This window comes from Eretmochelys imbricata, chromosome 6 (assembly GCF_965152235.1).
Source record: "Eretmochelys imbricata isolate rEreImb1 chromosome 6, rEreImb1.hap1, whole genome shotgun sequence".
NCBI lineage: Eukaryota > Metazoa > Chordata > Testudines > Cheloniidae > Eretmochelys > Eretmochelys imbricata.
Genome location: NC_135577.1, coordinates 20,091,213 through 20,116,233, shown reverse-complemented (window position 1 = coordinate 20,116,233; position 25,021 = coordinate 20,091,213). Strand labels below are relative to the sequence as shown.

General features: G+C 42.3%; 1 protein-coding gene across 2 annotated transcripts in view; it reads right to left on the bottom strand.

Annotated features, from left to right (window-relative positions):
- Positions 1 to 24,690, bottom strand: part of CPT1A (carnitine palmitoyltransferase 1A) — a 69,850-nt gene extending 45,160 nt beyond the window's left edge. For both annotated transcript variants that reach the window (XM_077818178.1, XM_077818179.1), the window contains exons 1-2: positions 24,630 to 24,690; positions 694 to 848 (exon numbers count right to left, since the gene is read on the bottom strand). In XM_077818178.1, the coding sequence (XP_077674304.1) occupies positions 694 to 834 (141 nt within the window). In that variant the 5' untranslated portion in view covers positions 835 to 848; positions 24,630 to 24,690. The remainder of the gene's footprint in view (positions 1 to 693; positions 849 to 24,629) is intronic.
- Positions 24,691 to 25,021: the final 331 nt, after the last annotated feature.

Below are 25,021 nucleotides of genomic sequence, written 5' to 3'. Positions count from 1 at the left end.
TCTGCTCTGGAGGGTACAGGTGTCTGGGCTGGGGTACGCCATGCAGCTGGGCTCTGGGAAGTAGAGGGTGTGGGTGTCTGAGACCAGAGGGGCAGAGTTAACCCCCAAGATGTGCCCAGTTGGCACACGTGACACACCCAGACTGAGGTGCCCAACAAAAGCATAACAGAGAAACAGGAACTGGGTTGTCGTAGGGTTTCATTAACTCTACCCCTGAGGGAATCTCTTTTGTCGTCTGTATTGGTACAGACATACTTGCTGACAAGTATTTGAAATAAATTACCAAAATAATTGAAACTCGTGTGATTATGTAGTATTATATAGACAAATAAAATACAGAGAATTTTACATTTTTGGCACGGAATTCCCTTAGGAGTAAAATTTAGAACAGCACCTGGGCCTCATACATAAAAGGGCAATAAAAATGCCTCAATGTTAGCCCTCATATAGCTATTTTACTGTTTCCACAAAATATCACTCAGTGCTAAATTCTTCAGCATAACTCAGTGTTTGCACTTACAACTGAGAACAAAATCAGCCTGTTAGAATAAAAAGACTGATTAAATCAGGATGAATGATTATCATTTTCCATAGCTACATCAATATTTAGTTCTACTCACGCAAAATCCAAGCAAGTTTTAAAAATACCAAATAGATTTTGATTATGCATTCAAATCTACAGGAACTCATTACCTTGAATCTGATGAACTTCTTTTTCCAGGAATGGAGACCAGAAAGATAGATCTGTCTGAGAGCCTCATGGCTCATTCGCAGGTCGATCCCATCTGGAGTTACTGTAAATTGAAATGCTACTGCTTGATGGGCTTCTGCCATTTTCAGAAAGTGTTCTGCCAAAAGAAAAAAGTTAAAACAAATCTGATTTTACTTCGCAGAGGAACTATTGGTCCAGAAGCTACTCCACTTCCAGTGAAACATCCCTGGCTTGCTCAATTTCACAATGTTTTTGGGAGATATCATGAAGTGGGCTGCAATTATGTGCAGTACGACCCAATTCCATATGGCCTATTTCAGACAGATGGCCTGTGCAATAGAGGAAATCTCAGTAGATGATCTAATGTTCCCTTTCTGGCCTTAATTTATGAGCCTATAAATAGGAGTCTTATCTTCTCCCAATTATATTAGGTTTTTCCACTGGTAAAATGAACCAAATGGTGTGTATATCTGCAGAATGGAGGTAGCGTATGTTTGCACTGCAATTAAAAACAGGTGGCTGGCCCGTGCCAGCTGACTCGGGTCAAAGGACTTGTGCTAAGGGGCTGTTTAATTGAGGTGTACATGTTTGGTGCCAGGTGCTAGGACCCTGAGAGATGGGAGAGTCCCAGAGCTTGGGCTGCAGCCCAAGCCTGAACATCTACACTGCAGTTAAACAGTCCATTAGCCTGATTCCCACGACCCCAAGTCAGCTGGCTCGTGCCAACTGCAGGTGTCTAATTGTATATATACCCTTAGAATACAGGTGGAACAGCATAATGGGTTAATCAAATTATATTCAGAAAATAGTATAGAGCAAGCAGTAAGAAACTTTTCTCTGTTTAACTATATACAGAGATACAGTGTTAGCTCTTTCAGGTGCTTAGAACAGAAAGGTACTTAGAACATTCACCTCAACCGGCAGAACCCTCCACACAGATCTGACTTTATAGAGAAAACAAATTTGCAGCCAAATCATAAACTAAAGACCCTCTCCCCCATTTTTTTCCCTATATCCTACAAAACTCATTATTGAGAACTCCAGAAACTAGAATATTTTAACATTCAGTGTCATATTTTCAGCAGGAGTTAGTCATGTGAATTCATCAGCACATTAATGATTGCAATGCGGTTAAAGCTATCTGAGCAACCCTTATTTCTTATTCTAAAGAAGACTCCTTGAGCATTACAAGATAGAAGGTAGAAATCGTTAGATTAAAAGAGTAGAAAGTATGGGCTGATTTATGGTTGAACAGGTTGAGGACCACTAGGCTAGTGCATGAGAATCTCAAAGTGAAATCAACTATGCTTTTTCCATTATCTAAGCTAAGAGATTTACAACCAGTAAATCAAACAGCATCAACAGTGAAAGATATATTCATTTTAAAAGATTTTAGTTTTAATATAAAGGGATTAGGTAATAAACATTTTTAATCTGAATGTCTCAAATACACAGACACATTAGCTCCCATGGAAAAAATAACCTAGCCTCTCCAAAAGCTCAGATTTAAGAAAAAAAGTGATGCAATGAGAATCACTTCATCAGTATGAGCCCTGAAAACAAGGAGTGTCTGTTGCTTAGATTACTACACCCCTAGAGACCTGGAAAATCTCATGGCAATAGTTTTCCTTCACCAACAGCATTTTCCCCAGGAATTGAAAAAGGGGAGGGGGGGCGCATTTGAATATGCGGGGCGGGGGGGAGAGGGTGATAGCTGACATGGGGTGCGACCATAGGGCGAAAGTGGGCTGTATGGCACGATAATAAAAACTGAAAAATATTTCACGACCATTTTTATTAGATTTAACTCATGTTTCAAAATCATCACACAAATTAAAGTTAGCTACTCAAGCCTACTATGAAGCACTACATCTACATCCTTCTTGGTTTCTTGTTGTAATTTGAACTTCTCAAATGCAGTGCGTTCATCTTTGGTGGCTTCTCATGTGTCTGGTATTTCGGTCCTTCATGATATGCTCATGATTAGGCAGAAGGTGCCTCTTTTCAAAGCACAAAATTCTACTCAATGAGGAAAAAGAATGCTCAACTATAGCTGTTGTGACTGGGAGTAGCAAGAGATGAATTCCTACTTCTTTCATCACAGGAAACATAGCAAAAAGATTGGGTCGAACCACTAGTGATGATAAAGAAGAAGTTGAAATCAAATCTTCATTCATTTGTTGTATGATATTCTGCTCTGTGTTCAAATTCTCTGTTCTGTCCTGATCACATAGCAGCCCCATTGGTGGTACTGCCTCACTCCACTCAACTGTTGGTGTTTTATAAGACAGGCATCTGTAAAAGCTAGATAGAGATTTAGTAGAATCCAGAAGTTGCTGTTGTAGATTTGTAAGAATCAAGTCTGTGTACTTCTTCAGCTGGCTTAACAAACACTTCTTGTCCTCTTTACTGAAGTAGGCAATATAAATGCCTTAGTCAGTCAACTTCTGAACTGCAGTCTTTGCTTCTTACAGTATGTTTTCAATGACTCTCTCTCCGATTTATATAAGTGTAGCTTCTATTGCTGGACAAAGATCTACTACTGTTGCACCAGATGCCTGGATGGCCTTATTTAATAACTCAAGTGCTTTCAACAGTAGACTTATGAGAGAGAATAGCAATAGCTTTCTCTGAACTTAGTAACAAAAGTAGTTAACCATCCTCACTACTTCGATCTGTCCCATCTTGGTAGATGCTTTCCAAAGTCAATAATAATGGTTGCAGTAATTTTAAGACAACAGCCAAAGATTGCTCATTAGAAAGCCAGCAGGTTCTCTCAGGTTGGACTCATTCGAACTTCAGTCCTAGTGTATCTTCTATTTTTTCCAAGACGTTCAGTCCTTTTGGACTCTTGCTGGAAAAAAAAAACATATAAAACACATTAAATGTATGGCTTTTTTTAATGGCTTTTGAAGATTCTGCATCTTGACTAGTGTCAGTTGGAATAGATGGCCTCTGCTGTGTGTACAGGAGAAATTAGGATTACACTTTTCTCTGAGCAAAGCTTGTACTCCACTATGTCTTCCAGAGAAGTTTGCAGCTCCATCAAATGCACAAGCAGCAATCTGTTTGGGGTTCAGTTTACAAGCATTTAACTCTTCTAAGATGTGGGTTGTCACAGATACAGCCGATATGCCTTCTATAACCTGAACATCTAGAAATGCATCTACTGGCCTACCACTGACATCAAGATAACGTACGCAATGACTTAATACTTAACGCCCATCATCGGCCGTGTATGCACATTTTCTGAATGTGGTGAGAGAGTTCTTCACTTTTTCAACTGCTGAGTCTTTCACTGTTGCACCACATGCTTCTAATCAGCCAGTTAAGTTTCTTGAAGAAAGATAGCGAGCATTTGCTGGTGTTAGTCAGAATCAATGTCCAACTTCAGAATTAACAAGTGACGATGCACTTAACATTGGTCCCCAGTTTGTAGTGTGTGGTATCTCTTGCTTAAATAGGAAGTATGATGAGACAGCCATGTTTGTTTGCATAAACTGTGCTGTCTCTCCAGCAGTCTTAACAGCCTCATTAAGTACTTCTAAATTGGCTTTGACAGTGACTGGTTTATAAGGTTTTCTACATGTCTATGAAGTCCAGAGGCTTGGTATTTTGCAGTCTTTTCACATAGGTTGTCAGCATTGGTTTGCTGATCAGTCTGGCAAACCAAGCTCCTCCACTTTTACTATATAAATCCATGGTATGCCAACATCTTGAATACTGTGTCCAGTTCTGGTCGCCCCATTTCAAAATAGAGGTATTGGAGTTGGAAAAGTCACAGATAAAGGCAACTAAAATGACTAGGGATATGGAACAGCTTCCACATGAGGAGAGATTAATAAGATTGGGACTTTTCAGCTTGGAAAAGAGACAACCAAGAGGGGATATGATAGAGGTCAATAAAATCTTGACTGATGAGAAAGTGAGTAAGGAAATGTTATTTGCTACTTCACATAACTTAAGAACTAGGGGTCACCCAATGAAATTAATAGGCAGCAGGTTTAAAACAAACAAAAGGAAGTATTTCTTCATACAGCACACAGTCAACCCATGGAACTTTTTGCCAGGGGATGTTGTGAAGGCCAAAACTATAACAGGGTTCAAAAAAAGAACTAGATACGTTCATGGAGGATAGGTCCATCAAAGGCTATTAGCAGGATGGGTAGGGATGCAACACCATGCTCTGAGTGTCCCTAGCCTCTGTTCTCCAGAAGCTGAGAGTGGAACACAGGGGATGGATCACTTGATAATTGCTCTATTCTTTTCATTCCCTTTGAAGCACTTAGCATTGGCCAATGTCAAAAGACAGGATACTGGGCCAATGGTCTGACCCAGTATGATCGTTCTTATGTAAAAAGTAATTATAATATAATAAGAATGTTTTGTACAGAAACTTCCCAAGATAATGGCCTCTCGAGATAGCGACAATGTGAGATAATAACCTTGACAAATAATGCATTTTAAAAATCTTGGCCGACTAGAAAATGTATATTTATATAAGTTTCCCTAGTCACAAATCTAGCATTCTGGAGCAAAAGTCACTAAAACATAGTCCAACAAACAAATGTTCCTTTAACGTACTCCTCCCTACTCCCTCCGCTGCACCTCACTCATAGTTGTTGTCCTTGCAGATCCAGAGTTCAGAGATGCTTTTGCATCAGTTCATCTAGCACCTACAGGCGGGTGAGAGAGAGAAGGCACCTTGTTCATTCCTCCAGCTGCTTGCCACTCACTCCAGCTGTTGTTGTCCATCGTGCCACTGTTCATACCACCGCTCCTGTGCCGTCATCTCCTGCTGCCACCGTGACCTCTATGAGTCGGTCTCTTGAGGTTCCACCCAGCTTTCAGTGATTTCAGCTCTCAGTGGGGGAACCTCACTGCTAGTGCAGACTGGGCAAGGTCTTCCACAGAAATGCTATCCTACAGCAGGTCTAAGCACTTAGACCAAGGATGGGCAAACTTTTTGGCCTGAGGGCCACATCTGGGTATGGAAATTGCATGGTGGCCCATGATAATTGCTCACAAAATTAGGGGTTGGGGTGCGGGAGGGTGCTCTGGGCTGGGACAGACAGGTTCAGAGGGCGGGAGAGGGAACAGGGCTGGGGCAGGGGGTCGGGGCATGGGAGGGGGTCAAAGGTGCAGGCTCCAGGTGGTGCTTACCTCAAGCAGCTTCCAGAAGCAGCAGCATGTCCGTTCCCGTCCCCCGCCCCCCCCGGCTCCTGCAGGGAGGCATGGCCAGGCCCCTCTGCATGCTGCCCTGTCTGCAGGCGCCACCCCCTGCAGCTCCCATTGGTTGTGGTTCCCAGCCAATGGGAGCTGAGGGGGCAGAGCCCCCAAGCTGCCCCTACGCATGGGAGCCGGAGGAGGGACATGCCGCTGCTTCCGGGAGCCATGCAGAGTGGGGCAAGCCCCTGACCCCGCTCATCATTAGCGGTTGGGGAGAGCTCATTCAGACCTTGCTTACAAATCATAAGTTGAAATTATTAGGTTGGGCAATATCACCGAAATGAATGCACTGACATGGTCAGGAAAAACAACAGCTGGGTGAGGAAGCTAGTCTGTGTTCATAATTTTTGTACCTGAAAAAGCATAATAGGTTTAAGTATTTTATCATACACTGTAAATGCTTTTAAAGTGTGTATTAATGTTTCGATTTCCATTCAAATTTCCAACCAATGACTAAACTGGGAACACTGCATGTAACTAGTTGACCACTGGGGAGGTACTGGGAGCGGGGGGGGGAGGGGGAGGGTGTAGGGAAATCCCCGTTCAGCAGTCCTTCTTCACAAAGAGAGGAACTGCAGCTTCCCAAACAAAACTACTACTATTTTTTTAAAACGCACTTTCACAATGAATACGGGCTGTGTAGCAAAAAGAAGAAAAAAAAAGAAGTTTCCTTGAAGCCCTTTCCTTTAGGGAAATTCTCTTCTGCTTCTCCAAAGCCAATTTAATAATCTGCTCCATGCATTCCCCTCTTCCACATTTCTGAGGCAGTCACATGTTTGTCAGTAAAGTAGGTAGAAGGGCACAGCTCAACTGAGCATGCGTTTTATTCATCAACTCGATTTGCCAACATTTAGTAACACAGACGCCACACCACTCATTCAGACCAAGAGGAAAACAATCATTCATTTTAGCTGCAGGCAAACTAGTAGTCAGCAAAATGTTTCCGTACAGTACATGCTAATAAGCCTCACCCCAAACGGTGAATCACAAAGCTAGGGTGTTTGTGACTTTCTTAGGACTCAGCAAAATCTTAGAATATTAAAAAGTTGACTGTGATTTTCTAAAAATGTCATTTTGAAACAGAACTTCATTTCCGTAAGTGTTCTTTAAAAATATATTCACATCCATACAAGCGTAAAGAAATCTTACAGTGTCCTTCCAGGAGAGAAAGATTTGCCTGTTCTACACACTCTCCTGCTTTCTATGTTACTGAAACCAGCTGTAACATCAACCAAGTTAGCCCACCAGTTCAAAACAAGGTAGTTTAAAAAAAAACAAACCCACACCACACGCAACCACAGTTCAGCATGCTTTTTCTCTGTTTAACAAAACAGTGAACACCAGCCCAGCTGATTTTCCCAAACAAATAATATTGCTGACCTCCCCAGCCACATCTACCTGTTAATGCTGCCCACTATGCTATCTTTGTGACTCTTTAGGACATTTATACTGCCTCGACTAAAGGTCAACTTTTAACCAGACATGCCCCTGACCCATATTCCCCTATGATTTCAGGGAACAACTGTTACACAGCCTTTCACCTTTGATGTATGCAGTGTAGTTGTAGCCATCTAGGTCCCAGGATACAAGGTGGGTGAGATATCTTTTATTCGACCATCTTCTGTTGGTGAGAGAGATAAGCTTCCAAGCCCTGAAAAAGAGCTCTTTTTGGCTTGAAAGTTTCTCTCTCTCTCTCACCAACAGAAGCTGATCCAATAAAATATACTACCTCACCCACTTTGTCTCTCTGTATCACCTTTTGTCAGCGAACACAAAGTAAAATGTCGTGTTTAAAAAAAAATCAGGATCTCAGATCTGAAAAACAAATTATCATAAACCCACAAAGAAGGCAGTTACAGGACCCATTCATTTAATCACGTGTATAAAAAAGGCACTTGGAGTTAGGAAGTGGACATCTGAAAAATGCTATTGCACATGCTAGTGAACAAGCTCCTAGAACGCAGCAGAATAACCACTATATATATATATATGAATATGAAACAGCATCAGGTTCATTGTGAAAAGATTTAGTCTAAAATTGTTACATACAAAAGGGTGCATTTAGCATCAGGCTCTTCTGTAGCAGAGATTTTGGGGGGGAATGTTATTGGCAGAAGGAGCCCCCTCTTCATTCATAGATCTAATGACTGTGTAGTGTGGGGGAATACAAAGGCAGCTGAAGATCACCTCCCCTGCCCGCCCGCCCCCACCCCCACTCCCAGCTCCCTTGCCCTTAATGAGATATCCAGGCACTCCCCACCCCTGCACTCATTTTAGCCACTTGCTTCCCACCCATTTTATGACCCATCTGCTACAGAAACAGAAAACTCTATGCTTTCCCTTGCTGTAGCAAAGGCCTGCCACTTCCCCGTAGTCAAGAGGCCAAACCTTTCTGAGTCACAGTACATTTTACAACATTTAAATAGAAGAAGCCAGACATTTTAAGTAATAATAATAGCAGTAATAAGATCACAGAAGATGCAAATTAGTAAATGCAAAGCAACTGAATAAAACAGAAGTGCAGATTTCTAAGGCTACAGGGTTCAGCCATATCTCAATATCTGGTGAGTATTTCCACCACTATCACCTTCAAACCAACTCAACAATTTATGAAGTGGTCTTCATAGTATTTTAATAATATTTACACATTATTGTGAAATGTGTGCTCTGTACTTATAAATGCTAATTAAATGCCTGATGACAAACTAAGTACACAAAATGAAAAAAGGCTCTTCTACTATTCTCTTTTCAAGATCAAAGGTTAATGATTCCTTGGAGAAACAGTAAGTAGAGAATGCAGTCTCATCTCAAGCAGCGAATCCAGAGAATATCAGAGAGACCTAAAAATACACTTGCAACTGTGATCCATTAGGTGAGCACTTATGTGGCAAACAGCAAGAGTGGAGATAGAGAGGAGAGAAAGTGATACTGACAGGTTACAATTACATTGTTTAAAGAGTTTGGGAGAGGGGCATCACTGGAAAGTACATTAAATCCAATTCTAGTTAGAAGTCGACTGCACACTCAGTTTCACTAAGCCACATTAAACTTTCAGTTTAAAATTGGAATCTAAGGCCTTGGGAAACGTTGTGCAATTGACTCAGAGTCTTTGCCTGTTCTGAAGCAGTTATATTTCAAAAGAAAAACCATAAGAGTAAAGCCTTCATCTCTATAAGCATGCACAGAAATAAGAGTTACTTCACAAGCAGATGTTATCAGAAGAAGCTATACATGGTAGGACATATGTTTTAAGAGGCGTCTCAGTTTTCTGAGCAGATTCCAACCATGGGAATTGTTAAACTTTAGGCTCTTCAGAAACAATGAGCCAATCATTTTCTTCCTCATCCCTTTCTTCAAAGTAGTTAGAAAGGTTATTTAAATTATCTTATGGGTCAGACAAACCCAGATATTGGAAGGAGAAAAGACAAACCCAGAAGTAAGATAATTTCTTGTTTGCCTCTGCTTTGACGGTCAACTGGCATATCATTTGGCTGGACCTAGTTAAAACTCAACAGCACACTCTAGGGTTGACACAGTTTGGCATTTAGAACAGGGCATGGTAAAGTCCAAGGTTTTTAGAGTAAACCTAGTGAAATCCAAGGCTGTAGCAAGATTCAGAAGTGCTTCAGTTATATCTATGTTACAGGATCAAAAGATGATGTTGGGCGCTTCAGTGTTATAACCAAGGCCCATAGTACTGCAGTTAAGGCAGGTAGCTACTGAAACAATAGTACTGAAAGAAGTTTGAACTTCCTGCCATCACCTTAACTTGATATTAAACAGAAGAGAATATTTTCCACTGTTGATTACACTAGAAACAGCCAACTAATTTGCTTAATTAGTGCAGCTAATCATACCTCTAACACAACATGTATGTAGAGTGCTTTAAAAGGTCTACAGCACTTACTAATTAAGATTGATAACATCCTTTCGGGGTGGTGGCACTACTCTCAACACATGGGAAAACGCAAAAAGAAAAGGAGTACTTGTGGCACCTTAGAGACTAACAAATTTATCTGAGCATAAGCTTATGCTCAAATAAATTGGTTAGTCTCTAAGGTGCCACAAGTACTCCTTTTCTTTTTGCAAATACAGACTAACACGGATGCTAATCTGAAAGATGGGAAAACGTAACCTTTGTACTTTACTTCTGAATATGACTTTTTTCCATGTGAATATTTAACTATCTTAAAAACTAGTGAGAAAAGACGGTTATATTGCTAGAAACTAAGAAATATTGTGCCTGTGTGATTTGTGAAACTTTGTGGTTTCTACTTGTTCTATCTGCAGCAAAGGCAGGTTAGAAAGCCAAACATTTTTTCAGTGACCTTTTTGTGTATTGACATATGATATAAAAGTAAAGAATAAATCCAAGTAGATTATAAATAAAAATCTCAACAAAAATTTTACAGATTGGAGGCAGATAGAAGAATCCTCAGAATATGCCAAAATTCTCTTCAGATACCTGTTGTTGTGGCTCATAAGTGTATTAGTCAAGACTTTCTGTGCCATCTAAAGTATACAAACCATGTCATTCTGTGACAACTGACTGAAGATAGACATTCCAACTGGCAGCAAACTGCAGTAGGTAAAGCACAACACAGTCACTGCCAACGTTTCAAAATTACTTACTATTATGCAAGATTACTTCCACTTTGCCATCAGTTTCAGAGTTTAATGATAAGCAACTATTCTGCACGGCCATGCCAGCAGGGTGGATTTGATTTAAATCACTAATCAGGAAGACTCGATTTAATCATGGTTTTCAACATAAAAGTGCATTCTTGTTGGTTGTTATAACCTTAATATATATTCCTCACAACTCAGAGATAGATGTAGATTTCATTTTTAGAAGACACAGTAACACCTTGCTTAACGTTGTAGTTATGTTCCTGAAAAATGCGACTTTAAGCGAAACGATATTAAGTTAATCCAATTTCCCCATAAGAATTAATGTAAATGGGGTGAGGGGTTAGGTTCCAAGGAAATCTTTTTCACCAAACAAAAAACCATACACACACAGTAAAAGTTTTAAACAAAATTTAATACTGTACACAGCAATGATGATTGTGAAACTTGGTTGAGGTGGAGGAGTCAGAGGTGGGGTATTTCCCAGGGAATGCCTTACTGCTAAATGATGAACTAGCATTCAGCGGAGCCCTCAAGGGTTAATACAATTGTTGCTAATGTAACCTCATACTCTACAAGGCAGCACGAATGGAGGGAGGGGAGACAGCATGGCAGACAGAGACACACACCCTGTGGGTGGAGGAGAGAGAGATGTGCATTACCCCTTTAAGTACGCTGCCCCACTCTAAGTACACTGCCTTTTTAAATTATCAGGAAGATGAGACAGCAACTGCCACCAGCAAGCTCTCTCCGTCCTGAGCCCTGTTGTGTCGCCACCCTGCTCTATATGGAGAAGGAGTAAGTGGGGGCAGGAGCAGGGGGGAAGGGGACACCCTGACATTAGCCCCCCCTCTTCCCGCACCACAAGCAGGAGGCTCCCAGGATCAGCTCCAAGGCAGAGGGCAGGAGCAGCACATGGCAGCGGGGGGAGGGACAGCTGAACTGCTGGCAACTGACAGCCTGCTGGCCGGCTGCTGCACAGTGAGCTTAGGGGAGTTGATGGGGTGGCTGCCGGTCCACCCTGGTTCCAAGCCCCACCGGCTAGCTCCAATGGGCTGCTCTACCTGCAAGCAGTGGACAAAGCAGGCGGCTGCCAAACAACATTATAAGGGAACACTGCACAACTTTAAGCGAGCATGTTCCCTAATTGATCAGCAACGTAACGACGAAACAATGTTAACCAGGACAACTTTAAGTGAGGAGTTACTGCACACACTATTCAAACTAAATCACTGTTTAAAAATGTAAACTTTTTCTGATATAGCTGTAAAACTAATCTGAAATGAATAATTGGTTGGTTATTTCATTTACCAAAGGTAACTGAAGCAGATATTTATGAAGTCATTGGGAGGTGAACTATCTCCAAATCAACAGGTTAATCATTAATATTTGGAGGATTTTCTTGTCATGCTGTATTAGGAGAAGAACATCACCAGACAGACATTTAAATTGATTTAATTAAAACAACAACGTTAAGTATTCTGGATTTTTTTCTTCAACAGCAAGCATATAATATTTTAACAAAAAAGCATATGTCACTCACTTCTCACATTTATCTCCAGACTTCTTCTCCTTGTCCAGATCTATTCCGCCCCCAACAATCTTCTATTCATTGAACTTTTTGAAACTTTGCACTTTTACAGAGAGGAAAGGGATTGACTCTGTGTACACAGACTTTCAGAGGGACAATAGAGTTGAGGTCTGTTATTTCTCACCTCTATATATTATTTATTTATTTAAAAACAGTTTTGCTGTTAACAAGCATGCTACCTCTGGAGACACAAATCCACAGTTTGAGAACTGCAAAACTAAGCATCTCTGATGGTATTTTCTAGACTGAGCACTGAGTCCCATTGGGTAGATAGAAAGATTAACCTAAATAATCTATACAGAAGCCCCTGGCACCCCATAAGGTTGGGTCCCTAATCCATGAACTACTGGAACTCATTTATAAAACTTTTCTTAAACATTACACAAATATATTGTCTCATACTATAGAATTAGAATTTATAATCCTGATTCCATAATGATATATCTTTGAGCTATAATGTATCTTAATTAAAACTGTCTTTAGATAAAATGCTTTTTGAGGAAAAAACTTTAAAAAATCCGATTTAAATAAAAAAAACTGGATTTTTTAAAAAAAAACAAACATTGATTTTTATCCACCCTGCATGCCAGCAATCTCCTTTCCATTATAACCAACAAATGAACTGCAAAAAAATACTGCAAGATCCCGCACAGCAGTAATCATTAGCCTTAATCAAAATATCTTCATCTGGATGTAGGTTTGATAAAGGTCATATGCCAAAGAAGAGCAGAAAGGTGCAAACACTGCTGTTTGCCTTATTTTTCCCTTATCTCAGGAATTTACCATAGTTTCTACTTCCAGCTAAGTACAGCTGGGTGGAAACAAAAGCATAATCATCATCGAGGGGAAAACATGAGAGTCATTCACCAGGCAGGTCAGAGATGAGGTTGTGGAACAGCCTGTTTTGCTGCCTCTTCAGATCTCCAACAAAGTCGCAGTAACCGCCAAAAGAAAAAGTTAGTAAAAAAATTAATCTAATTCTCTAACATTCCTGTCTTTTCGTATGCAAATTAATTCTCAGAAACCAGCTCCTATTCCTTATGAATAAGGTCCACAGTTCTAACAGCCATCTCACTCTCACTGGTTATTCACGCGCTCTCATAGCAAAGTGACCACCTCATTATGTCAAAAATACAGCACTTGATTCACACAAAAGTAAAATGCTGGATTTTTATAGTTCTGTAATAATTTTCTTAACATATAACTATGATTACACATACATCAAGCTGAACTCCCTTGTACATCTATCCCAGTTTGGATACTGCAGAAGAACTGAAGTCTATCAACTCTTCTTGTGTGATGTTTCTGTGAAACACAACCTGTGAAGCACAATCAGGCTCCACCGCTCCCTCCGTCTGCTACCATTGCTGTTAAATGCACTATTGGGCTGCATCTACACTTGCAAAAATAATAATTATAATCACTAAATTCACTGTTAGTGCAGTTCACAAGTTATTTGTGTGCATGTGTGTCTGCAAAAACAGACTTATCTCTGCCACACTGCCCTGCCAGCTCTTCACTCTTGCCAGCCGCATAGATACTGCAGTCAAAAGTGCAAAGTAAACAGAAAAAAGTGAAATACATTTTTTCTTGTGTCTTTCCATTTTAAAAGTTGTGGGTATTATTTTTAATAGCAAGAACAAGATTTTCAGGTAAAAATGTGATTTTCAAGTTGGTGGCCTTTTACAATGTGGTCTACTATAGTTTAAAATGTTTGTAAACTCATCAACTTGAAAATAGGTAAAATATGCTTCAAAAAACAAAAGTCAGATGACAGGTTTCAGAATGGTAGCCGTGTTAGTCTGTATCAGCAAAAACAACGAGGAGTCCTTGCGGCACCTTAGAGACTAACAATTTTATTTGGGCATAAGCTTTCATGGGCTAGAACCAACTTCATCAGATGCATGGAGTGGAAAATACAGGAGCAGGTATAAATACATGAAAAGATGGGAGTTGCGTTACCAAGTGTGAGGCCAGTCTAATGAGACAATTCAATTAACAGTAGGATACCAAGGGAGGAAAAATAACTTTTATAGTGGTAATGAGAGTGGCCCATTTCAAACAGTTGACAAGAAGGTGTGAGTAACAGTAAGAGAGACAGCAGTATGTCGACAGGAGAAGCCCTCCCATCTACCCAATGCTGTCTACAACAGGAGTTTGGATGGTATAACTCCATTGCTCACAGCTGTGGATTTTCCACACCCCTGAGCAACAGTTATACTGACATAAGTTTGCAGTGGAGACCAGGGCTCAACGAAATAGTAGTTAAAATTGCGATGTCTGATTGAATCCTATCTACACTAATGCTCCCGCTGATGCTCAACCAATGATAGTGGCAGGATATTTTAAGATAACAGTCCTAATGAAGACTAAGCTCTAAAATTGAAGACTCTGCTCTACAGGGGTTAATGCTCTGCACACCTAGAAGGAAGGTAACTGACTCCACTACTGCCCAACCAAGCCAACATGAGAGATGAGTAGTAAAAACTAGTTGTGATCTCTATAACTTATATTTCAGAGTTTTCCCTATTCAAGTAATAGTTTGTTCTATACAGCTCATACTAGAGAATTCTGCTAATTAGAGTATCAGTTTGGTAATTTAGGGTCACATTCAGGCTTGTTATGAATACAACTCCATTAACTTCTGGGGTACTTTATCCACCTTCATCATGGCAGAATTTGGCCTTCAGGGTAGCTGACTACTCATGCTTAAAGATGCCAAAAAACTCTTCATTGGTGTGAATCTGGTGCTCACATAAGGCAGTATTTGAACAACGACCTCATAACATGGAGCTCATCAAAACCACACAATTTAGTAGAATTCCAAAGATACCTTAGACTGGGGATCAGGTTTTTCTAGAATTTTACATACTCATGTATAGCTATTAGGATGCGTAATTGAACACTTCTTGGTATGCCACTCAAAGAATGCTAGAACTCATGTCCTCAGAAAATTGTGTGAAGAAGCACTTGGTTCTGAAGCACTTTAATGGCGACCCAGATAGAAAGAGGATTCTGACTATCGGCTATTTATGCTAGTCATTCATGACAGGAAAGTAGTAGTATTAATAGCTTTCCAAGTTTAAAAAAACGTGGTAAGACAGCAGAAGCTCAGAATCAGGGTAGCTATCTCACTTCCCTACCACGTGACACCCCTGCAAAAGCTGATGTCTAAATTTGCCCGTGAAAGCCCTCCAAGGACTGTTATTCACTTAAGTATTTCCATTTCAAAGCAGTGCCCTATTTTCCTCCAATTCTACTCATCCTTACTGATATCTAATCATGCTATTCCACCTTAACAGGTAAACAACCCAAGACACACACAGAAACTCACTGCACTTAAATCTTATCAAAGCAACTGATACTACAGTGACTATGACAAAGTTGTATGAATAGTCTTAAAATACATCAGACATGCAACACTGTTTAGAGAAATTTGCAAAGCAAAAGTGAAAACAAATATTCACTGCACAGAAATGGCTTGAGACTTGCATGAGCCAAAATGTTCTACCTGACAGCTGAATCTGATGGCTATAGCATAAGGATGGAGCAAAAGGAATAAAGACAGTAATATCAGAGACAGACAGAATATTTCAGATGTACATAGCCCTCTTAAACCTGAATTAAAGAAATATTCAGTTTAACCACTATTTAACTTGGATGAAAACAAAATTAAGCTGACTGACTCTAGCAAACATTTAACTGGGGTCATAGCACCACTATAGTTAAGACGGGCACTAGCTTACTGTTTAACAGCCAAATTTTGAAAAGTACTCTAAAATCTGCATGCTGACCAATTTGTTGTGAAAACTTCTGTGCCTTGGGGGGTCCAGGGTATAGAGTTAGTAGTTCAAATGTTAGGTTGTTTGAGCAAGGGGTTCCTAAGATGCAGCCCCCACCCACGCACCCCAAAAAGTCACAACGTCAAAATTTAACAATTTTAAATTTTTTAACACACTTGGGGCTCAAACCATGTCTCTCATCCTCTTGAAACTTATACCACCTATGCAGGATTGATCTGAACTAGTGTCTGACAACCACTGTCCGTTTGGGAAAGTAATATTTAAAAAGTTATTCAGGGTTACAGTTGCATCTACAGTGAGGAGCCAAAGTCCTTCACATACGTGCAGCAACACTGGGGATGTGTTGCAAGCCAGAATGTTTACAGGCAGCCTGATGTCTGAGTCTTTGGGTGGTTTGCTGGGGCCAATGTCAAAGACCAAGCTGCACCTATGTATTGTCAGCTTGACTATTATCTACGCTGCAATACAAATCCCGTGGCACCAAGTTTCAGAGACCAGGTAAACTGACTTGGGCTCATGGGGCTTTGGCTGCAGGGCTAAAAATAGCAGTAAAGCTGTTCAGGTCTGGTCTGAAGCCTAGGCTTGGAGACCTACCCCTCCCACATGGGGCTCTCAGCAGTTCGCTGTTCATGTTTGAGCTGGAATCCAGACTCTGAGACCCCATAAGGAAGGGAGGGTCTCCAAGTCTTGGCCCCCAGCCCAAGCCTGAACATCTCCACTGCTATTTTATAACCCGCAAGCTCATGTCAGCTGAAGCCATGCTGTAAGTCTTTTTATTGTAATGTAAGCAAATCCCTTGATTCCCGTGGTCAGCCTGGGGCAGCTTTCTGAGAATGTTTGTTGTTCACATTAGCTGCTCTTGACCTGCATTCTACAGCAGATCCTTTAATTCTGCCATTAAAATTAAAATTAATTTAATTTTACCTCCTTTCCCCTCCTAAATTTGGGCAATGCTTGGGGGGAGGAGGGGAAGAAGAAACAAAAACCAGTGACGCTGACCTGCATGTAGACCTGACCAACAAAACCCACTGAGGCCCAAACAGAACCATAATGAGGGAATCTGGTTACAAAGTTCCATTTTGTAGTATAAAAATGGCTTCAGAGTTTCCAAACCATGCTAATAACTTGCATGGTCCAAGTTCTTACTATGGTTTGGGAATATCGTTAAAGACCCACCTACCCTATTAAATAGAATTGTGCTGTAACCAAGTCACTCAACATAGCTCTGTTTTGAGAGTTCCGGGGCCCCCTTGAGAGCCGTGAACTGGTTTCAGGGGGTCCACCAAAATAAACCATAGAACAGGGCCAGCATTAGACTTGCTGGGGTCCAGGGCAGAAAGTCGAAGCCGAGCCCCACCGCCTGGGGCTGAAGCCGAAGCAACTTAGCTATGCATGGGGCCCCATGCAATTGCCCTGCTTGCTACCCCGTAACACCGGCCCTGGCTTTTAATCTACTGGATATGCAGAAAAACAATTGTTGTGACACAGGTGGTCTGTGTAGGTTTTATAGCATAAGAGGGGGGTGGGGGGTTAGAAAGAAAAAGGTCAAGAACCCCGGCATAGAGAACACCTTATTCCCAAACCAGCTGGGGCTGATATCCTTGTAGAATTGGCACAGAACTTTCAGCTGAGGTGGGAGAAGAAAATATTGGACTAAATAGGACTTCTATTAACTGAGACAGTTATAAAGAATCATTATAGCTCCACACTGGAGAAGTCATGAAGACACATACACATATAAAAAAAAGCTTTGACTTTGAACCACCCCAGTCTCCTGGGTTTCATAAACTGACTGCTACTCCCAGTACACTGGAACTAGGTCAGAGGTGAGGAGTGGGAAGGGTTTCAGGAAACTTAGTGCCAAACAAGGGAGTCACAAATACAAGCTTCAAAGCCATATTTACTACCCTTTCACACAAATACACACCATGCCCTCAGGTGCAGATATTAAACAGTCCTGTTTCTCCTGCTGAACCGTCTTTAGTCAGCAGTTCAGAGCTGATCACGAGTGGAGAGGGCTGAAAGTAATAACTCTGTGCCCCCAGCAAGGATTCTAAGGAATCAAACCAGTTTAGCTAACATATAGAGTAAAATGATGCTGGGGGCCAAATGACAAGTGAAGGCACAGATATTCCTTTTGCACGTATCGTTTCTCCAGGCTGTTCTGCCTACTATGCTTGGTGTCCCCATCTGGTTCCCTTCGTTTGATCCTTTGACCACACACCTGTCCCTGTTATTTCATTAGTTGTCCCCCATACTCATTTGGTGTCCAGGTCCTGTGGATCCCCCTCTTAGGCTGGGGGGGGGGGATCCTTTATCAGTGGGCGGGTGCCCGGATCCCAATAGGATCATGTTAACAACTATAAAACCCTTCCCCTTCAGGCAATGCTCGAGAGAAAAGAAAACCATCTGCTGGGGGGCATGGCAGAGCGGGACAAATGATTATTATCTCTCTCTGTATCTCAATGGAGTTCAATAAAAATTCTGCTTTTCTTCTAGAAGTAGTGTGCTGCTGTGATCGTCCAATTTTATTTATTTATTTTTTTAAGGCACTGATCTAAATTGAATGCTGTGTTTCATGCTTCCCTATTATAGAGGAACTGACTGGTAAATGGTTACAGCAATGGTTCCCAAACTTTTCGGCATCACGTCCTCTTTTTAATTTCCAAGAAACCCTCACCTCCCTACCTCTCCTTTACCATCATCCAACCCGCCCCCCATCCTTGTCCCCTGACCATCCCCCCCCAGGACCCCACTCCCTATCCAACCCACCCTCCTCCTTGTCCCCTGATCTCCCGGGACCCCACCCCCTTTCCATCCCCCCTGCTCCTTGTCCTGACCGCCCCCTCCCGCGACCCTCGGAACCCCACCCCCTATCCAAACCCCCTGCTCCCTGTCTCCTGACTGCCTCCCCACCCCGGGACCTCCTGCCCCTTATCCAACCCCCCCCACCCCCTGCTCCCTACCCCCTTACCAGGCCACTCAGAGCGGCAGGACTGGCTTACTGGAAAGCCTGGGAGGTGGGCGGGCACAAGCTGCACTGCCCGCACAGCGGCACAGCTGTGGGGGAGGGTGGACAGGAGGGGAGGAGCCAGGGGCTAGCCTCCCTGGCCGGGAGCTCAAGGGCCAGGCAACCTCGTGCCCCCCTGGGAATTTCTTCATGCCCTCCCCCAGGGGGGTACACCCCCCAGTTTGGGAACCAATGGGTTACAGTGTTTCCCACATCTAAGTCACCAATCCAAAACCAGTTCTGACTAATAGTAACCAAGTCATGTAACATTTACCTGTTTGGAGGCCTATGCAAAATGAGCTGGTGGTAACCTCAGGGCTGCTCTACGCTTAAAAATGAGGCAGCAGCACAGCTTCAGCGAAGAGGCTACCTACACCAACAGGAGGGCTTCTCCCAGAGGCGTAGGTACTCTACCTCCCCGAAAGCCGGTAGCTAGGTCGATGGGAGATGCTCTCCCATCGACATAGCGCTGTCTACACTGGGAGTTAGGTCAGTATAACTGTGTCACTCAGGCGTGTGGATCTTTCACAACCCTGAGCGAAGAAGTTATATCATCATAAGTTGCTAATATAAACCAAACCTAAGTATGCTTAGAAGGATTAGATTTTTATCCATAAATGTTGATTTCACTGTACATAAACTGATGAAATATATTTCAGATAGGCAAACTAAGAAAAGTGCTACTTGAGCACTTATTGTATTTCAATTTAAGGATATTTGCTTTGTTATTAGAACCTCAGAGTTACAAACACCCGTCAACCACACACCTCTCTTGGAACTGGAAGTATGCAATCAGGTAGCCACAGCAGCGACAAAAAAAAAAACAAAAACAAATACAGTACAGTGTTAAACGTAAACTACTTAAAAAAGGGAAAGTTAAAAAAAAGATTTGACAAGGTAAGAAAACTGTTTCTGTACTTGTTTCATTTAAATTAAGATGGTTAAAAGCAGCATTATTCTTTTGCATAGTAAAGTTTCAAAGCTGTATTAAGTCAATGTTCAGCTGCAAACTTTTGAAAGAAGAACCGTAACATTTTATTCAGATTTAAGAACAACCTCCGTTCCAGAGGTGTTCATAACTGAGGTTCTACTGTATAGTTTGACAGCTGATATTGACAATTTGCGTTTTAACTGTAATAAAGCTTTAACTTTTTGAATCTCAGCATCTACTGTCTTTAAATAATTGCCCCCCCCCCTAATATTTTCCCACAACTGTGAAAATTTTAATCAACAGAAATCCCGAAAAAAATGTTTAAAACTCCTAATTTTGCACAACTGTGAAATTTTGAACAGGTAAATTAAAAAAAAAGCTTAAAAATAAACAATGTTACTCATCAAAATTATAAAAAAAAAAATAATTGAATTCTACCAAGTCTAAGAATAAACTATTTTGTCAATAGTAGAGGCACATGGGCAAATAAGGATGGGGGAACCTGACTGCAGCAGCCTGAGCTGTACTTACTGCATAAATACTAGAGGACTTCACTCTAAAACTGCCACTCCAGCACACTTCCACAGCAGCAAGCTACAGGTAGAGGAAAGGCCCTTTAATGTACAGGCTAAAAACTCAGACAGCTCACACAGCTCAACTCAGTTCAAAGGCAAAATTGACATTCACTTATCAGGAAAATACTAGTAGAAAGGTATTTTCCTTATTCTCTGCCCATATATGTTCTTTTCTATACAGTACCAAGCCTAGAAAAAGGCATTACTTCAGGCCTGTACTGCAATGCATGTTATTCCGTACATCCACGCAAAAGCCACCTTTTATGACATTCTGGAAGTTTAAAGTACATCCTGCTACATAAAAGCCAGATATGTAAAACCAAAACACCATATAGCTATTTTGCTATGCAGCAAGGAAAGGGCTGAAGACTGGTGGGTTGTTTTTTGTTGGGGGTCTTTTTGGAGGGAGGGGGAATTGGTTTTGCTGTTGTGAAAGATACACCTAAGCATTTACATTACCGGAATAATGGCATTCCACTAATTACCTTCTGTAATATTCCTGCGGTAACACAGAATTGCAATGCTTACCCTCCGTACATTAACCTAGATAACTGGAGTGACAAGCATTTTATTGGCTAAGCATACATTCTCCAGTGGCTCAAAACGGCTATCAGTATGACTGCTAAGCAGGGCTAACGAGGCAAAAAAAGTGGGGTCATCTCAGGCAGCAGATTATGTGATTTACAGTGCAAGTGGGTAAGGCGGGCACGGGGGGAGGGTTCAAGTGGTAGACTTTTCATTTGCCCTAGGGACTAAAAAGAACAAAAAAACAAACCAAAAAGAGTCAAACACTGGTGCCATCATTTAAATAGACCCTACAAAAAAAAGGTGATTTGAACATGCAGGGAGGACTGCTTTACAATTGTTTATATGCATGTTTTCCTAAAAATCTGGAGTTTAGGAATACTTCACAGTATACTGCAAGTCCTAGAGGACTGTACTGAATTACGATACCCAACTTAGTTGCATGCCAATTAAAAAAAAAAAAAAAAAAGCTTCCATTTAAGTTGCTTTTTATACAGGAAAGCTCTCCAAGGTTGGGCTTATAATCATACATTTTTTAAAGCAGCAAGAAGCTAGACCCACTAGTTCCATTTTCTCTGCATATTGTAAAGGTTAACCATTTTTCCTGACAAGAAAACATTTGAATTAGACATTCTCTCTTTTTTTACCCCTACCCTCCCACCAAATAATTGAGAATACATTTGGATCTGCAGTTTAGTTTTACGACGCTCTGATGTGTCATTTGAAGGGCACTTCCACTGCACAACCGGTATTTCTTTTCTTGAAACCGCACTCCTCCTCCACAGCACTAGAAAGTCACATGACTGCTGCAGAAAAGTAGGTGAAAGGTTATGCTGCTGCAGAATGGGCTACTGAACAACAAAAGCTCAATTTGTCTTTTACACTCCGGACTACAGATCCTGTTTCACTGCCAGGGGTCTAACAAAATGGGAAGCGCGGCTGCTAACAAGAAAGGAGAGTTTAAGTGCAGACTTTAAATGCATTCCCTCTTTAAAAAAAAAAAAAAAAAGAGAGAGAGAGAGGGAATAAAGCTGAGTCTTTAATTTAAAGTAGAAAAAAGATACAGCCCAACACAGAACTAAGAATTTGATACTAAAAAAAGGTATTTTGCCCAAAGTAAAATTGAAAGACTTTTTTCTCTAATTGTTTTCAGTAGTAATAGCCTTTAAAGTAGGTAAAAAAATGTTCAGTCTGATTTCCAAGGGTTTTTCTAAACATAATTGTTCATTTAAGGAAAAGGTCCATAAGTGAAAGCTGTAGCTCCCCAACATTTTATGAGTTAGAAAGCTCAGGCACTAGTAGTTAGCTTTCAAGCTACGCCAAGCCTGTTGCAGAGCTTGGAACTTGTAACAGGACTGGAGTCTGCGCCTCTCGGTTCCGGGTATCTCTTTCCTCCCCAGACTGTCCCATTCCCAAGCTAATGCATCTGATTCTCTCTCCAACTACAGATGTAAGGCACTACTATGAAGTTTAATACTTTAATAAACAGCTTACAAATATACTCTCTGGATCTCTGTTGACATTCTGTATTTATACTAGTCACATGTTTGTAGTAGTGGTTTTAAGTTGCATTATCTCAATCAATCATTTTCAGTATCCACAGAGTCAGAAACATCAGTCTGAGGACTGGTAGCTATGAAACCTCAGTACAGTACAGTGCTGTACAGTACTGACATCAGTGAGAGCAGTTGCTCTCCATTATTATTTACAGGCTGAATAATAAGGTGTATAATAAGCTGATTAAAGTAAATATACTTTTAGATCTAGAAAGACAAGTAATCAGACACTTAGGGAAGAGAATAGTGTAATAAAAGGAGTTTAAAGATATTCCCCATTCTTAGACCTAGCACTCTTAAAGACACCATGATGCAAAGTGTAATCTTTCCTGTCAAAATTTACTCCAAAATCTAGCCTTTCAAATAAGCAAAACAAAATTATATATTACATTTCACATACATACACACACACACACTCACTGACCATGTAAAGTACAAGTCAGCTGCAAGGTAGAAAAAGAATTTGAGTTATAAGACTTGAAATCTCTTGCACTTGGCTATACTTACACTTGCCTTTTGGGGAAAATTTCCTCTGGTGCAGCAGATTCACCAGAGGCTGTACAGCGTGTACAGACTGCATTGAGAAGGGTTTTAAGTATCTTGAGTAGTATTTTATGTCAACTTCCCTGATGAAATCAGGAGTCATGCCTCACTTCCAGGTGTTTTCTATATTCAGATGTTAGCTAAGAATACTGACAGGTATGAGATAATGTTAAGTCTTAGTCACTCAACTACCACTTCTAATATGTTATAGTTCCAGCATAATTAGCTTGCTTACTGGATGACAGCAACCCAACTTGCTGACCATCCTGAACACAGGAAAGAGTGCCATGGCAGACCATGAAAAGTTAATGAAAATTTGGAAAGCAGCTCGTGATAGCTGATTGTGAAGGTTTTTTTTTAGCCAACATCCACTCTCACTATCCCACTTTCCTAGAGCTACAAGTTACACTGGGGGACATTCTAACCACGAATTACATATTATTTACCTTCAAACAGCCTTCTCCATCCCACCATCACCCCTCTCCCTGTATTTACAGCTTCACTGTTCTAAAATGAAGTCAAGACAAATACAGTCAACGGATGCAAAAAGTCACATTTTTGTGATGCACCCTTCCTTTCTTGTACCATACAGAGAAGGAGAGAGAAGATGCTACAGAATATCGTTTACTTTGTGTATTTGATCACAGAAACTGGGTGTTTTGTAGCACAACAAATGAAAGGTTTCCGCAACTTTCAGGGCCTGACTATTTTAACTTTCATGTATAGATATTTCTTTGTACAATGGCTCTGCAGCACAGTTACTGTTTTGCATTTGGCCTCATTTTAGACTGTGGCATTTTTAACCAGAGTGAGCTCAGTCAGAGAATGAACACTGGTTCAGACGAGGTGGACGCTGGCCCCGGTGGGTCCGAGCCGTGGGGTGCCTGCAAAGTAATACTGACAGAGAATCAGCTGGATACCCTTTCCCTTGAAGGCGCTCTGGGTGGGTGAGGCAAAACGACTGACGTTTCATTCATTCCTCAGTGCGGGAGCCCGTGCCGGGAGCCAACCGGCGGAACCACCCCTGCGGGAGCGCCGCGCAGCGAGCACGGCGGAGTGCCCGGGAGACTTGCGCGGGTAGGGGGGGTCGCTTCCAGGATCCCAAGAGGCCGGACTCCCCCCAGCCAGGAAAAGGGGGCGGGGAGGGAACCGCGTTGCTGACCGCAAGGAAAAGCTGCACATGCCGCTCTGGAAGTCACTCAAGCTGAGGGCAACGTACAGGGCACCCCCCCCTCACACACACACACACACCCCCCCACCCTGCCCCTCTGCTATGCGGGGACCCTGCTCGCTCACCCACCCCCAGCCCCGCTTGGGGAGCCCCCAGCCCACCGCCCCGCGCCACCACGCCCAACCTAAACCCTTCGCTAATGGGGACCCCACTACTAGGGCGGGATTCAACCCCACCGCAGCCCGCTGCTAGGGAGCGACCTCAGCCCCTCCCTCTCCCAGGGGGCCCCTGCTATGGGGCGCAGCTCTACCACCCGCCCGCTGCCGTGTCCCTGCGCAGAGGGGTGTCCCTTACCGGGGCTCGCGGCGGCGACGAGGAGACAGACAGCTACAGGGCGCGGGCGCGCGCGCCGGCCGGCCGGTCACTCTCTCACTCACACACACACGCGCGCGCACACCCAGCCAAGGCACTGAGGGAGCAGCGCGAGCGCCGCTGCTACCGGCTGCGCCTCGATTGGTTGAGCCCCCGCCAGCAGCCAGACTGGGGGCGTGGCAGTGGCCAGAGGCTCGCGGCGCCGGAAAGGGGCGGGGCCTCGAGGGGCAGGGAAGAGGCGCGGGGGGAGGGAGGAAGCCCCCGCCTCCCCTGCGCTGAGTGCTCGCCCCTGAAGGGGGTCGACGTTGTGACGTGGGGCGGGGCTAAAGGAGGAAGCGTGGAGGGGGGGGCCAACGTGGGGGGAAGGGTCCCCT